General features: G+C 45.4%; 2 protein-coding genes across 3 annotated transcripts in view; one reads left to right on the top strand and one right to left on the bottom strand.

The window, feature by feature from the left end:
- EFR3A (EFR3 homolog A) overlaps positions 1-12,675 on the top strand; it is a 175,465-nt gene extending 162,790 nt beyond the window's left edge. Inside the window, exons 27-28 of the transcript XR_010936122.1 lie at positions 11,807-11,905; positions 12,536-12,675. The gene's annotated coding sequence lies outside the window, so the exon portion shown is untranslated. The remainder of the gene's footprint in view (positions 1-11,806; positions 11,906-12,535) is intronic.
- The window catches only part of KCNQ3 (potassium voltage-gated channel subfamily Q member 3), a 303,171-nt gene continuing 292,762 nt past the window's right edge, over positions 6,270-16,678 (bottom strand). Inside the window, exons 15-16 of one of the 2 annotated variants that reach the window (XR_010936121.1) lie at positions 13,836-15,194; positions 6,270-10,799 (exon numbers count right to left, since the gene is read on the bottom strand). Coding sequence is in view for 1 of the 2 variants with exons in the window: in XM_067711237.1 (XP_067567338.1) it covers positions 14,460-15,194 (735 nt within the window). In the remaining variant the exon portion in view is untranslated. Of the gene's footprint in view, positions 15,195-16,678 lie in introns of both variants that reach the window. The other variant, XM_067711237.1, reaches the window with a different exon arrangement.

The raw sequence follows: 16,678 nt of genomic DNA, 5'->3' as shown, positions 1-16,678 counted from the left end.
CCCTTTTTATTTCTTGTCACTTCCCCACAAACTTAACATCCTTCTGTTAAAATGATACAGAAGCTTCAGGGTCTGACCACCTTTTTGAGGTTTTCATTTATTTCTGTGGTGCTCCCATCCCATATGTATATGAAATAAACCTTTTTTCCTGTTAATCATTTTGTCATTTCAATTTGCAGAGCCCCAGATACTGAACCTAAGAGGGTGGAGGAAACAGTTATTTTTTCCTCTCCAACAGTATAATTTATCGAATCTCTACTTTTGGCTATCATCTCTGTTATTTGGCTTCTCAAGCATCCCATGAGATACTTCAGTTATACAAGAGAGGGCCCCGGGGATTGGTGGGAGAGCCCCTTACTCGTGGTCACGTGGCTCTAAGTGGGAGAACTGGGGTTTGAACCATGGTCTCCCAGATACTAAAGTTTGTGTCCTTTTTTTTACCATGTTCTGCTCTGTTCTCCTGCCCTTCAAAATACCAGCCCAGAGTGCCCCAAAGGACCTGAGGTTGGAAACACACAGAATTGATGATTATTTCAAAGCATTTTGGTGGGTCGAAGGGTAAGAAGTCCGGTCACACTCCCAGGAGAAGCGCTGAGAAGTGTCGTTGGGATCCGTGATCCGTGAATCAGCCCAAGAGGCTTGTGACATGCATTCACAGTCTGTCTGTGTCTGACTGGCAGTAGCCCTGGAGCTGGAAATGTGAGTGGTCAGAACAAAGCTGCTGGAGCCTTAATTAAACATTGTATTACTTCCAGTTAATGGGGATCACCAATCAACAAAGGCTAGTCTAGCCTGTCAAGGAAACCTGCCTTTCTCACTGGACTTTGCAGCCGAAAGATGGCCAGTCAGACACAGAATAATGATAATGTCAATGTCAGGGTCAAAACTCACCCTGAAGTCCATCTTGTTTGGACCAGCCACAGTCAGAGCAGCATGTTCTCAATACATTGTAACGGCGCACTTGAGACAGGAAGACAAGAGTACAGCCATTTTGAAAAAGGACTGGGGGAAGACCTTGGGCCAAACGGGCCTTGGAAGCAAAAGAACAAAGGCTCTGGGGTCCTGAGTCCCAGAGACAAAAACCAGGCTCACAGGAGTACAAGATTAACTTTGTCTCTGTTACACTAAGGAGTGTACCTAGTTGCCACAAGACAAGAAGCTCAGCTATCAATTTTAACCTTATCTGTTCCAATGTTTTCTTGCAGAAAATTCTCATGCACTCCTTTTCCCTCACCAAAGCGCTCCCTGTTCCCGACAGCCACCATGGAGCCACCTGGTGCTGCTCAAAGAAGTTTGATGATTTCTGGAAATTAGCCAGTGATGATGAGACAAACCCTCCCTATTGTTAGAAAAGCAACTCGCCCCTTCTCAGGGAGCTGCCACTTTCTTCCACCTTCTCCCTTGTGCACAAGCTCTCTCTTTTAATAAGAGAGCTTTGCTTATCTAAGAGTCTTGTGGAAGTGACATTCATGTCTATGGTATTGCATCCAAGAATCTGGAGATAACACTTGCACTCAGCATCCTTCCTAGTGAGGACCAGCTCTCTCTCTGTGAGGAGGACCCAGAGGCCTAAGGCCGTACACCCCCGCAGTCGGCTCCACTGCCCGGGGGAGACACTGAAAGGGGAGGTTCTGGTTTTTCAAAAATAGTTCATTCAGAAAAAGAAGCAAAGAATCTATTATTTCTTGACTATCTGAGGTGCCAGGAATTTTACATATGGTATCTACTGGTCCTGGAAGTAACCCCACTTCGGGGTTATCATCCTTATTTTATAGTTGGAGGAAAGCAAGGCCCAGGCAAGCAACCGGCCCCTGGGAACGCAGCTCAAAGAGCCAGGAGTGGAATCCCGGTCTGTTTGCCGCCAAAATCCATGATTGATTGGCCTCTGAGAAAGTATAGTTTCTGAGCTGTTGCCTTGCTGCCAGCCATTTTTCAGGGCATTCTTTTCTTCTCATTCCAATTCTTTGGATTAAAGATCATGTTTCCTTTATCACAGATGTGAGGACAAGCCATCCTCCCGGCTGAGGACTGCATTAAGATGCTAATCGATAGCTTAAGGGAAAAAATGGAAAGAAACAGACAGTGATCAAGGGGTGAGTTTTAGCTTAAGTGCAGAGTAAGGGATTGGGTGATAGAAACTCCTCTCCTATCATTCGGCAACCAGGAGCCCAGAGTTTGGGAATTAGAGCAGATGCATTTCTTATCTGGCTTCATGCTTTGGGGAGTAGAGGGAACCGAAGGGTTTGCAAGTCTCTACGGTATGTGACTTACCTGTCTCCCGAGCAGGATAAAGGACTTCAAAGAATTTAAGCAGCCTGAAAGATTAACAGCTAAGTCAGAGCTGTGGGGTTTATATGAGTTCTTAGTGAAAGATACAGAGGGTGGAGGTGGGGAAAGGCTTGATAACTTTGCTTTAAGTCCTCCGGAAAAAAAAATGGAATAATAATCCTACCAAGAATTCACAGCGGTGAAACCGGATCACCTCCATTGGAGAAAAATGCCTTTGCTGTGAACTGAAGAGCATCCGTGAACAGAATGACAAAGCACTGATTCAACGTGGGATGGGAAACCTCTTCTGACAGTAATTACATGTATTGAAGGAGCAGAACAGGATCACGGGGTGATGATTTCCCCTTCCTGCTGTAAAGGTCTGTGAGCCAAGCATCACCTGTCCTGTGAGCCAGTGCAAGTCTTCTGAAGAACCGGCTAGGGTTGCTCGTGAATTTTAGCAGGGTGGGCAAGCCTGGCCCCATTGCCTGTTCCTATAAAGCCGAAAATGGTTCTACATTTTTAAACAGTTGTAAAGAAGCAAAAGAAGAAGAGTATTTCATGATGTGTAAAAATGATATAAATTTGAATTTCATTATCCACATGTGAAGATCTCTTTGGCTGTGATATGCTCCCTTCAGCTACCCACACCCCAAACTTTACCTCATCCTTTTTATTCTCACCTCAGACCTCCCCGTCACCAGGAAGCCTTCTCTGATACCCTCCCATCCCATTAAGGGTAATATTTTTGTATTTGTCTTATTGTGCTCTATTGGGATGATCTCTTTGCTTGTCTGTCTCCTTCAGTAGGTTGTGTGTATGTGTGTACCTTCAGGGCAGGTACCCTCGTACCTCAAGCATCCTGCCTCCCCAGCACCTACAGTGGTTCAGGCCGGCTGGAACCCACGCAGGAGGTGGGGGACAGTGAGGATATTGTCGGAAAACGAATAGGTCACTCGCTCCATGAGATGAGGTCTGCGCTTGGCATCGCCAACGCCATACTCTTCTGATCGTCTTCTATGTCATCAACTGCTTTTGCTCAGCCTCTTTTGCTGGTTCCGCCTCGTCTCCTTGACCTCTTGAGGTTGCTGGGTGTAGTCTTTAGGTGTCTCCTCTTTTTTCTCTATACTTGTTCACTTGGGGATCGCATCTTGTCTCATGGTTCTAAAGGCTATCTGTAACTTGTCAAATCCATAGATAGATAGACAGACAGACAGACAGACAGAGAGGTCCCTTCAGCCCTAAATAATCTTAATTCCACACTCAGCTCTCTACAGAACATTTCCACTAGATGCCTCGTGTGCATCTCAGATTTAACATTTAAAAAGCCAAATTCACATCCTTTTGCAAAAACTTGCCCCTTCCCTAATCTACTCCCATCTCAATTAATGATGCGTTCATTCTTCCAGGTACTCAAATAAAATACTGCATAATCTTCCTGGATTCTTCTCCTTCTTCCACATCTCACATTCAGTCTATCAGAAAATCCTGTCATTTCTACTCTTTTTTTTTTTAATTGTCTGTGGCTGGGTTCTTTTTTTAAATTATTTTTATTGAGATATAGTTGCTTTATAGTGTCATGTTAGTTTCTGCTGTGCAGTGAAGTGAATCAGTACCATGTGTAAAGCAGATAGCTAGTGGGAACCTGCTGTATAGCTCAGGGAGCTCAGCTCGGTGCTCTGTGGTGACTTATATGGGTGGGAAGGGGCAGCAGAGGGGGGAGATCCAAGAAGGAGGGGATATATATATATACATATAGCTGTCATTTCTACTCTTAAAAGGTATCTAGATTCTAAATATTAAGATTTCTCACCACCTCCATCAGCCTGGTCCAAGCCACTCTTGGCTCTCACCTGGATTATTGCTAATGCAGTCGTGTCCCTGATTAATCTCCTTGCCTCTGCCTTTGCCTCATTCAGTGTATTCTCAATACAGCAGCTAGAGAACCCCTTGTTAGCATCCGTCAGATCTTCTCACCTCTCTCCTCAAAGCCCCGCATGACTTCCTGTCTGACCCAGAGTAAAAGCAAATGTCTTTATCATGACCCAGGAGGCTGTTCATGACCTGACCTCTGTTACTTCCTAATTTCATTTCTGCTTCTCTCTGCTAACTCCACCTGCCCTCCACTGGCCTGGGGCTGACCTGCCCAGAGCCAGAAGATAAATTGCTGGCAATGTTTTCATATTTGATGTGGAGGCAGGATACAAGGACAATTGGACTCTTCTCAGGGGAGACACCTTACACGTCTTCAGTGTGGGGAAGCCACAGGGTCTCAGGTCACCTGGATGCCCGACACTGTTCATTGTTGAAAGCTTCATTGTTGGAAGCCGACATTGTTAGGAACAGTAACTGGCTCCCAGGAGGATCTGCGAGGTTATGAATGGGCTTTTGCTCCATTTGTGCAGATGGAAAGGGATTTTCTCAGGGATATAATTTTCAGGCTCTTTTTCTGTCTGTCATGCAGTCATCTGAGACCGGAGGCGGGTATGTTTTATTGGGGGAGGGACATATGTTTGCTGAGCGGATGCTCATCTCACCTGTCAGCCCCACGTCTTCACAATGACAAATGTGGACCTGATCTTCTAGCAGACCTTCTACCCTGCTTCCTAGTGGTTACAGGCACTTATTTAATAATGAACAAGTTCATGGGCACCACGGCCAGCTTGTCCAGTGTTGGCCAACTTTGTCCTTTGACTTACAGAGTGATTTGTGGCAACCTGGCTGGGTTTTTGCTTCCCTGTGTGTATGTAGGGTTTTCAAGTGGGCTTATGTACCAGGTGCTCATGTTGCTATGCTGTTTTCCCTCTGCCCAGCTGCGAGCTCACCTGTGGTCACAGTACACAGGTCACAGCAGGCAGACAGCTCCTCTGGCTACGTCTCTCTGCTTCTCTGCCTTAGAGCTTTTGCACCTGGGAGCTTGCTCAGCTGTAGCACAGGAAAACTGACAGAGGAGGGAATTTATATCCCAGGGGCAACTCTCAACCAGGGAAGAACCGGGCTCCGTGGATGAATGCCCCAGATGCCTGTCCCAAGGTGGAATGATTCTCTGGTGTATTTCACATGGGTTCTCAGGGGGTTCCTGGTGGAATGGAGCCCAGTTACCCACAAGGATTAGCTCATTCTTTACTGGCTTTTCTCCCTCCCTGTTCCAGTCTCTCCACTCTTTCTCAGCTATGTTTTCTGGGATCACTTTCCAAATATACTACCTGCATCCAACATTCTGTCTCTCTTCTTGCGGAAACCCAAATTAAGGCAGCCAGGCGTGTGGGTACAGGATAGAGTCAAAAGCTGTCATTCACTGAACATGCGCTGAGTGCCAGATCCTTGGCTAGGATAATAACCCTTCAAGGCACACAGTCTTCTCCCCACTTTACAGATGATAAACCAAGACAGAGAAAGGTTAAGTAACTCTCCCAGGGTTCCCTGCTCCAACTCCCTCTTTCTCATGAGAAAACATCCCTTCCTGCTGTACTGACAACAGAGAGAGGCCATCTGATATAAGCTTTACTAATTTCCTCTCTGTTGACTTACATTCACTCTGAGTCTTCCCCCCAACATGGTCTAGGAGGGGAAGCTTCTCCAAAGAAAGTGGCATGAGTCTTGGGGGTAGATGGTCCTGGGCCCTACTTGTGACTGTTCATTTATGAATGTCTGTCCTCGGGCAGGTCTTTTATGTTTCTGGGTCTGAATTTTCTCACCTATAAAAATGGAGTAATAATGTCTTAAAACTGTAACGATTAGATCATGTTTTACTAAAGTCTGTACATCTACAACCTGTATGGTGGCTGTTATTAAGGAGGTGTGCAGTCCACATCATGCACTTTGTAGCTGTGAAAACATTGAATTATGTTTCCTTTCTTGTGTCTTTATTCTCTGCGTCTCAACCACTTCTTACAAACATACCCAAATCCCGTCCTATTCCTCCTGCCCGCAACGAATAATGAACTGTCTTTCCTTGTCGCTCTGTGTTGCTAATGAAGCAAAGGACATTTTGCCACACAATCATTGAAATGTCTATTTATTAATAAGTGGTGCGGTATTTATTTGTTTTAAGATAGAACATAAAAAATCAGGTAAGAATTGTTTGCATAATATATATGGAAATCAACTTATTAAAGTTGTTCAAATATTGGACAGAGCCAGAATATAAATTACACATACAGTTTAAAAATTACAGGAAATCATATTATAAAGAGCACGAAAGGCCACTTGTGGAAGAGTTGTGTTCCCGTGTAAGCCAGAACGTGAAGAGAGCCTACTGTAGCATGGAGGCAGATTCAGGGGGCAAGGCACCAGAATTCTATGCCGTAAAAGGGGGTTAAAGAAAGTATAATCCAAAATCAGAAACAACGGATTCATGTCACTGGAAGCCTCAGTTTGCTCTTCAGATTGGTGTTTTCCATCACTGCTACATCACAAAGAGAAAAAAGAAAAAGAAGAATAGCCATACCCATTGGAAGCAACGTGGAAGGCAGCTTCCTCTTTAAAACAGGGAATGATTGACAATTCTGGTGAAGTTGGTGCATCTTTCTAAGGGGGTTTTCAAGATGGGGCAGGGCCCACCTCACATCTCCAACAGCAAAGCCTGACACTCGACAACAAGGTGGCTGCCAGTCTTGGAACTTGGCCTCCCACCTGGACTCTGAACTATCACAGGAACTTTGGAGGGTGGAGCTGCGCTCCCCTCCCTTGGAAAAGGATTCAGAGGGAAAAGAAGAGCCCAATTATCAGATCAGGTTGGCTTCCACTGGGAACCTTGATCTTTTCATATCGAGAAAGAGAAACACAACTGTTCTGAGCCTTTGGCCTCCCAGAGGATGTTTTTGAAGACTCACCTGTTTCTGCAGGATCTCTGAGCTCTGAAATAAAGGGACAGTCTAGAGACAAAAGACTAGTCAGGAGGGACATTTGAACTTGCTTGGTTAAAACAATGAAAGGAAATCCTTGGGGGCAAAGAACACGGGGCACTTGTGGGATAATCTGTAGCCACACCAAACTCCCGGAGCTGATGGATTCCAACATGAGCCAGATGGACGATTTGTGTGGCATTATTGTCTGCCGCCGACAGCTGGATCATGAAACCACGCAAAGGAACAGACAGAACCCGCCGAATAGCAAGGGGAACAGTCAATGCGAGAATCACTCTTCTCTCCAGGGAACCAACAGGACTGTAATCACTTTACTTAAAGGTGATGGGGTGTGGGAGGGCAAGGCTTTGTGGAAGCCCGCAAGGCATGATTTGGGAGCATTTCTATTGACCTGGGAGACTTGGGGTGGGGAGGAAGAATGGGCTTTGGAGGTACATGGGTTTTGGTTAACGGCTTCTCCCTCTCAGCTTCAGCTTTCTAGAAGATGGAAACAGTAATACCTCCTCAGTGGGGTTGTGATGAGGATTGCATGAAGTCGAGAGAGAGAACTATGACGTCACATGCTGCCCATAAAGAGAGCTTAGGGTGAATTCTCCTCCCCTTCCCTGAACTCAGTCTTGGGGACAGAGGAAGAGAATAGAACACTGAAGCGAAACGTGCTCTCATTTTGCGTTACTCTCAGGCAACAAATTGTAGAGTCCATCTGACAAGTCTAAGAGGAATTGCAAATATATTCCTAACCCCTGGGCAAGGCTTTTGACCGCTTAATTATAAGTCACACTCAGGTTATTCTTACATAGACCCTTATTTTTTGACTTATTTCCCTCTGACACTTATTTTAACCTTAGAACGGTGCTATGTGAAGGCTGACAGAATGACAGTCATTAAAGTCAGTGGGTCACCTATTGCCATCCAAGAACTTGACCACCTTTCTATCTCTTAGGAGCTCCTGACTCAGGAGAACTGAACATCCTGCTACTAGCTTTAATAAGAGGAGCCCTGCCAAATTCTGGAAAATCTATCCCAAGCACAATATAAGTGGAAACCAACTATGGAAATCCTCATTTGAGCCAATGGAGGCCTGGTGACTTCCTAAAATAATTTTCTAGTTACAGGAACATAAGATATCTTCAGTTGAATCCTGTTTGCTTCTTTGTAGCTTTTGGTGAAGACTAGAATACCTGGCTGTGATATGACCAAGACAGACGTTCTCTGGGACAAAGCAGGAGGAGTCAGGCTGTGCCCAGGTGGGACCCAGAGATCCCAGGGCAAAGGGACAACTTCAGTAGACCTGCTGACTTGGGGTCATATACTTCCCCAAAGAAATCACATCCCATTTCCTAAAATCAAGCCCATACATTTTTTTCAAGGAGAAATCCTGGTAACTTGGCTTATAGGTAAGGATATAACCTGAGGCATCACTCTGGAGCTGAATGAGTCCAAGCGATGGACCAAAGAACTGAACCAGTCTAAGCTTGGGGGAGAGGTCAGGGGAGCGGAGGGGAGGAGTGCTCTTCTTCATTCCTTTTCTCAACCACACACGGCAGCAGTGGCATGTCTGCAGCTTTGGAACACAGCAGGATTTTGGAAGAAAGAGCGATGTCATCTTTCAAGGCATGGGATCATCAATCATATTCCAGAGATGGGAAGATGTCCCGACACATGTGTCTGGTTTCGCAGTTTCTCCAGTGGACCAGGAAGTTCTCTCTCATCTCCTGGGCTCAACAGAAATACTTTATTCTCACTGGGTATTTTAGTTTTTGATCTCCAACATCTGGTCCAGGAGTTAGGAGACCTGAGTTCTAGATTCTGCTACACAGTCACTCATTTAATCGCTGATCGACTAAGTGTGACTCCCTTTGCTCTGAGCCTCTGCTTCCTGATATAAAAAGAGAGGTGGTCTGGGTAATTAAGGTCTCTTCTTGCTCTGAGCATCTAAGAATCTATGAAATTATACCTCCCTGTGTCTATGATAATAAAGCCCAGTTTCCTGCAGGGATGCCAGAGTTGAGGCTGTTCAAAGCTGGGAACCAATCCCCCTGAGGAGGGTTTCAGCAAACTTAAACTCTTTCTTGGAAGTTCTCCACTCATTGCTAGCATTTGTCTGACAGACATCATGGCACGGTTGAATTTCCTCGTTGAAACCACTCATTTCTTTATATTTAATTATTCCTTCTATTTGGCTTTACCTCCTACACATCATCCTTCGAGACAACGGGGCAGTATCTGGTACAGTGTGTCCCATGGAACTGCCACAGCCCAACCACTGGGACCCAACAGTCTTGCTCTCCTCATTCCGACATTCCTGCTCTTCCTTATTTTGATGGAAAAAGTAAGCATTTCTATTTCTAGAGATGTCCTTATTTAAATAGCAATTGTGAAAGTGCCTGATTTTGTCGTGTAAAAATTGGGATTGTATCTTCACCACTCTTTTTCTGAAAAAGATTTTCTAGTGTAAATTTAGAGTTCATGAGTAATACCAAGACTCAGGCAATGGCGTCCATACATGATGTAAAAAAAGAACACGAATAACAGTACCCCGGATATGGCAGTCATTGTAGTAGGGGCTTTATCTATATAGATTGTGTCTTTGAAAATCAAAACACATCAGAAAAGCCAAAGACGTTTGAATATAAGTCAGATTTTCATCCAGGGCATCTCTATATCCTTCCGAGCTCTTTGGTATTTTTCATTACTGGTTTCCTAAAGCACTAAAGCTATGCAGATAGGCTGGTTCCTAACATGTTCTGACCTGGGCATCGTGATACCTGCTACCTGATTTAGGGGACTGTTGGCTCAGTTTTAAATAGTGTAATATCAGTAACACAAGAACTTTGGGTTGATTTGAATACAAAGAAAGGACTTACAGTCTGTTTAAAAGTTCATCCTGAAACAAGCAAGCCTTCAAAGACAAGTGAGGACATGGGCAGACTCCTCAGGATGCCCAGGGTTCAGAAAGCAAAGGTAATCCTTGGGGTTCTAGGTGCCCTGGATATGTATTCAAGGAACATGAAGAGTACCTATGGGGCATCTTCTGGAGGAAGCCTGGGGTGCACTTTCCAAAGTGCTGTTGGCTTCTTAGGACACTGGACACATTTATCCTCTTGCCCCAGGAGAACCTGATGTGCAGGTTTCCAGAAGCAGAGTGACACTTTTCTCTTCAAATAGATGCTGTATATTGGTCTTTACTATAAGCTTCTCTTGGTCAACACAATGAAATGGAAGTAGCTCAGCTCCTTGCCTGGTCTCAATCATGGTAGGGATTTGGAGAGGAAGAAAAAGCTGATTTCTCCAAGAACCTTCTCAGATACTCCAGAAACTCCTTCTTCCACAGCTTGTCTGGAGCTATAATGTCTAAAGCATTGAACGCAAACTCAAAGTCCCCCTACAATCCAATCGGCCTTCCCGGAGCTGATGGGGTCATTACGATTTTGATGCAGAAGTTTTGCTTTCACTTTCTTCCATGTTCAGTCTCTCACTGATTCCAGCCTAGGAAGCATTCCTGTCTGTATAGTTGTCTGCAGGGATGAAATCAGGTTCTTTCCACTTCTGGGAGACATAATTTAAAGGGACCTTTAATAATTCAAGGCCACCAGATTCCTAGCTTTTTGACAGCAGTCTGTATTTTTCTTATCTCTGAATTTCTGGTGCATTGTGCTGTGCCTAGAAGACAGTGGCGCTTAATAAGTCTTGTAAATGAATAACCAAAGGAACGTTTTTATCACGCTCATTAGGGTGGTATGGAATTATGACAATGATCTTGGCCAGTTTTGAGTAGCTCCTGTTACGTTAACATTTTCTGTAAGTAATTATTCTTTCAACTTACAGTGTCTAGGAACTGTCTTGCACAAAATAGGCATTAAATGCATACTGTTGATTAATGAGCTCATTTGATGTACAGTATATACCTTGGGGTTTTCTGGCTATGTTTTCATGACAACTAGAGCTTTATAATATCAATGCCATGTCTAATAAGTCTAATCTCTCAGTTTCCAGAACAAACACAGTTAGTGAATAAACTTTCTCAATTTGATTTTTTTTCCCTCTCACAATTAAAAAAACAAAAAAAACTTTAAGTATTTGCTTGTGTGCTAGTCTCTGATAGTCAAAACTCAAAATTGATCTCAAGTATTTTCTTCTCAGCCCAATAGGATCCCCCGTCACCTAACATTTGGAAAGTGTATTTATCTCATTAATGTTGATCCTGCTAAAAGACGACCTCTTCAATTTTGCATATATCATGTTGTGACACAGAGACTGAATACATATATCATAGTTTCCCTTGAGAAAGTCATCCTTCATTTGCCATTATTTCATGGAGTTCTGCTGAAACTACTGCAATTTCCTGGGCAAGCTTCAGAACCACTGGTTTATCTGAAGTAGAATAATCTTGGGCTGTGTTATTTACCAATTCTGTTGGATTATTTCATCATGCTGTTTTTTTTGTTTGACAAAAAGAGGTTTGTGGAAGCACACACTGTTTCTCCTAATAACTTATGTTTAATCCCAGACTCTGAATTTCTACTTCATCAATGCCAGCCATGTTGATGATGTCGTCTGTGGGCAGGCAACTTGAGTAGGTTTGGTTTGCATTTCTGGAATGTGTTTTTTTTTTAAAGGAATATCAAAGAATATTCTAGATGATTTTTCTTTCTTTTTTGTTTTCTTAGATGGGAAAGAACAGCTCTTAAGATTCTTATCATTTATTCATTCATGACGATGTAATTTGCCTTGGTCTACACTGATAAAGACAACATACTGCATTGGAGGTATGGAATCGACACAAACCCAATCCCTGCCCATCAGTTACTAAAAGAACCTAAGGTAATCCTCTAACTTTGGAGCCATGGTAACTATTTTTAACCTGAGGATGAGAAAGTCTCACTCTTCCAGCTGGGAACTCCATTGAGTTCTTGGAAAATGCCTCTATTTGTAAGATACTGAGGCCAGTAGGTTCTGCAAGAATATTAATAAGTTAGAAAAATAATTGGTATGTTAGATGGCTCAATCATTTTTGACAAAAGATTCCAGGAAGGTCAGAATCAAGAACCGAACTCTAAGGAAGGGGCATAAGGTTTCTTAGGTCATCAACTGCAGCCATACTGAAGGGGGTCAGGAGGCTCACATGCCCTTTGCCCTTCAGATAGCCAGAAAGTCAAACGGCAAACCATGGGGGAGGGGGTTTCACGTCTGATGTATGTGCGCACTCTTGTGTATTTCCTACCTCGGACTTCAAAGCCAACACCCATCCATTCGTGGGACTCTCCAAGTAAAACTCCTTTTTTACCCCTCACAAAGCCAAGGACTTCAGGCTTTGGTTGTAAGTCCCTAAAGTCAGGGGCTGACCCTTCATTATTACTGTACTCTGAGCCTTACACATGGTACCTGTTGACACATAGGTTGAAAGAAACCAATCTCTGAGGAAGGAGCTCCTCTCGCCGATATAGTGCAAGATCCCTGCACTAGGTAACGATGAAACCATCCACCATCACGTCTGCCGCAGCCATTATGGCTCTTGACGAGACTGCGAGGGAGAGCGTCGGTGGGACGCAGACACTCGCGTAGGCCACTTCAAACATCCTGTCATCAAGGTAACCATCCACAATGTGTGCTTAGACGTATGAAAAGAGTGAGACAGTAACACTGCAGTGTAGTCATTTAGCTAATTACCTCGAGCCTAACGGAAACCTTTTCCATCAGTGTGTTTCAGAGAATAGCAACATCTCCTAGCAGGATGGCTTCTGCTTCATATTAATGCTTATGTAGCAGGACAGTGAGCTCAGCTAGTCTTATGGCTATGTGTGGTTTAAAAAATCTAGAGGAGGGGGCTTCCCTGGTGGCGCAGTGGTTGAGAGTCCGCCTGCCGATGCAGGGGACGCAGGTTCGTGCCCCGGTCCGGGAAGATCCCACATGCCGCGGAGCGGCTGGGACCGTGAGCCATGGCCGCTGAGCCTGCGCGTCCGGAGCCTGTGCTCCGTAACGGGAGAGGCCACAGCAGTGAGAGGCCCGTGTACCGCAAAAAAATCTAGAGGAGGAAAAATGGATGGTTGTGGAAATTTTGTCTAGTTGCATATTAATGAATGTTGTAGCTCACTTGTATTACTACTTTTTTCTGGATCCAAAATGCAAAGCATCCGACAAACATGTTTTGCAATAAAAGCAGACATCCTCCTCCCGCTGGGTAAACAGTGTCACGAGTGCTTTCCACACAACAGAGTACAGGCATCTCCGTCCTGTTGTGTAAACTGCAGAGTGGCATGGCAGGAGGGACCAGGGCCTGGAGTGAGTCAGCTGACCGGGCTTTGAGTCTCAGGTCTCTGGGGAACAATGGAGTGGCCCTGGACATATGTCTTTACCTGGGCCTAAGCTTTCTCATTTTTACAAGGAAGGATGTGGACTGGATAACTCTGTGCGCCCTCTTGACTCTAGTTCCTATTTGAGATGGATATTTTATACAAGTATCTCGGGGAAGAATGTGAATTGGAACCTCATTTTGAAGGCACTGAGCCCCTGCCCCGAGGGGCACCCCACTGCTGATAAATTCTGTTATCTTTGGCTACGTAATTTGGGAACTATCTTAATGTGCATGTGTGTGTGTTTTCTCCCTGCCTAGTCACAACTCATCCAACACGTTACACCTGCCACCACCCTTCATAGATGAGGAAACCGGGGCGTGATAGTTGACAATGACAGACTTACTTAGTGAGGTCCCTTTGAGAGCTTTTGGAAGGTTTTCCCAGGCTTTCCTTAATAATGTTTTAAATTCTTGGTTTTGAAGATGTGATGACTATCTCGTTCCTCCCCTCACGTTTTTAGCTCAGGAGGCGACGTCACTGGTACGCAATGTATTTTTGTTGAGAGAATGATTTGCTTGCTTTAGAAAACGGCTAATTGTTGGACTGTTTTACACAAAGGGGCAGTGACGCTAGAAGCAACGTAAACGACTTTCTCTGCTCACCCAACCAAAACCCAAACCAGACGACCACACAGACACATCGCACGGCTCCCCAGTCGTTTCTCCCTGTACTGGTCCAGTCATGATTCAAAGTACGAAGAGCGGCTAAACGTGTACCCTAAAGAGGCCAGCGGCGCCATTTACATAGTGTGACGTCATGCAAACCATGCTCGAGAGGAGGCGGCTTCACTGTGGCCACCTGGGGGGGAGAAAGGCCACGAGAAGCCCCAGCCCGGGCGGGGCTGCCACGCACATGCACGCGTTTGACGCAGCCACTGGGGATCTCACAGGTACGTGGCGGGTGTGAGAGCAAGCGAGCTATACAAGGTCCGTCTACATTACAAGGAGGAGCCAGCCCACGACCCCTTTTAAGTGGGCTTGTTGGAAGGGGTCCATATCGAATCGGAAATACCATCCCCCGTGGATGACAAAGGCATGGAGCCACTGGGCGTGAAGGGGTCTGTGTCCGTGTCTGTCTCACCCTCGGCGAGGTACCGTTTCTCCCTCATCCAGCTTGACCCCCCGCTCGGGCCAAACACAAGATCGTCTCTGTCTTGGGAGATGCTGAAGCCACTTGGAGAGCGTTCCAGCTCCTCGTGGTTGACAGACATCAGGGACAGGGGGGTGTCACTGTCCCGGGTGATGCTGCGTCTCTGCTGGGGGGAGACCCGGTCCGAGCAGGGGCTGTGCAGTTCAGCCTGGGAGTGGTAGCTCCCTCGGGAGTCGAGAAGAGTCAAGATAGGCAGGACGGTGGGCCTTTCCGCATAGGTGGTCGCCGAGGAGGAAAGGGTGGCGTGAACCTTTCCAGAACTGGGTGCCCCTCGGGACAGGTTCACGGGGTCGTGGGCAAAAACCCCGTAGGGGCCGGCCCTGTCAATGGGCACCTGGTGGATGCTGTAGGGAGCGCTGGGGGCGCCGGTCTCAGAGTCGTTACACATGATGGTTTTCAAATCCGCTTCCCGGTGGTCCTCTCTCTTCTCTGCCTCAGCTGGCGAAGAGGTCCCCTTGGTCGGGCAGAAGTCGGTGACGTGCACCTGCAGCCGCTCCATGTGCTGCATATGCATGTCCACCAGGAAGTCCAGCTTCTTCCCCATATCGCGAACCTGGAAAACACAAGGAGCCGTGAATCGCTGCCTTCTTCCCCACGTCGCGAACCTGGAAAACACAAGGAGCCGTGAATCGCTGCTTTCTCCGGACCTGCGGGTAGTTTTACTGGTCGGGAGGAAAAACTATAGCGTTTACTTCTCAGAAAGGAAGAGGGTTCTTGCAAGTCGTAATCATCATAACAGCTAATTATTTTGTGCCTCTTGATTTTGAGCCTTGCGCATGGATTCGTGCTAATCTAAAAAAAAAAAAAAAAACACACACAGGGCAAGGACTTCCCAGAAAGCCGGAAGCAGAGAGATGGGTGGAGGACAAGTTTTACCCGAGGAGGAGGTGGCCTTGCTGCTGCGTTTGGGTCTAGGAGCGGGAGATCTTGATTTGCAAACATCCCCTTACAGAAGCATCTGGACTGTTTGTGTACATTTCCCCTACCTGGTGATGTAAGCCCCAAAGATACAAGGGCAGTGGTTAGCAAGAATTGAGCTCAGAACTGGAGACCCTGCCTAGGGGTCTTGGAGGCCAGGGGAAGATACACTGAGATAAGCTGCATCTATCTGTTCCTACCCACAAAATTGAGAACGTATCAAAATCTTTGAGTGCACAGACACAAGTGTGCATTCATGTGTGCATGGCATGTTCTTTCCCTGACAGTTCATAACTCACCAGGAAGCACTGCAGGCAGGTCTACCATCCTCTCTTACAGATGAAGACACAAAGCGTAGAACTAGGTCATGGCTGAGTTGGTACCCAAGCCTTAACAATAACTAATACTTCTCTAGCAGTTAGTATGCACTTTAAAGATATTAACTTATTTAATTTTCGTAACAGCCCTATGAGGTGGATACTATTATTCTCTCTATTTTCCAGGTGAGGAAATAGAGGCACAGAGAGATGAAGTAACTCATCAAACATCACAGAGCAGGTAAGTGGAAGAGCTGAGATGAGAAATTAAAAATTTAAAATGGAAAAGGATATTCTTGATATACCAAAAAAGAATAATCATTCAAATTTTCTCTTGCTTCTTCTGCACAGATCCAATTTTAGGTTCTGAATAAAATAAAAGGATTGATAGGAATCCTAAGGGAAACTGACAGTGCTATTTATCTAGTGTAAAGTTGGGCAAACGATCCTGAAATATAAGCTGCTTTACTGCAGAGAGGAGAGGTGGGCTACCTAGGGTGCTGTCACTGAATAGGTTTCTTTCTGCCCTGAATGAACCCCACCCACAGCCTGCCCTCCTCCAGGCCCCTTCACACCGGCCACACAATGACCCAAACTTTCAGGGAAGGAGGAGAATTACGAATAAATGTGGAGAAGGTCACCAACATTCCTTAAACACCATGAAGTTCATGGTAACAGTAGCCACCATTTGTTGAGTGTTTACTGTGTGCCAGCTACTACTGTAGATAATTTACAGGTGTCAGTTGATTTAGTCCTCATGGCAACCTCATGAGGAATTAAAATCCCCGTTCTACATACGAGG

This window comes from Pseudorca crassidens, chromosome 17, assembly GCF_039906515.1.
Source record: "Pseudorca crassidens isolate mPseCra1 chromosome 17, mPseCra1.hap1, whole genome shotgun sequence".
NCBI classification, from domain to species: domain Eukaryota; kingdom Metazoa; phylum Chordata; class Mammalia; order Artiodactyla; family Delphinidae; genus Pseudorca; species Pseudorca crassidens.
This window is presented reverse-complemented; position numbering and strand designations above follow the sequence as displayed.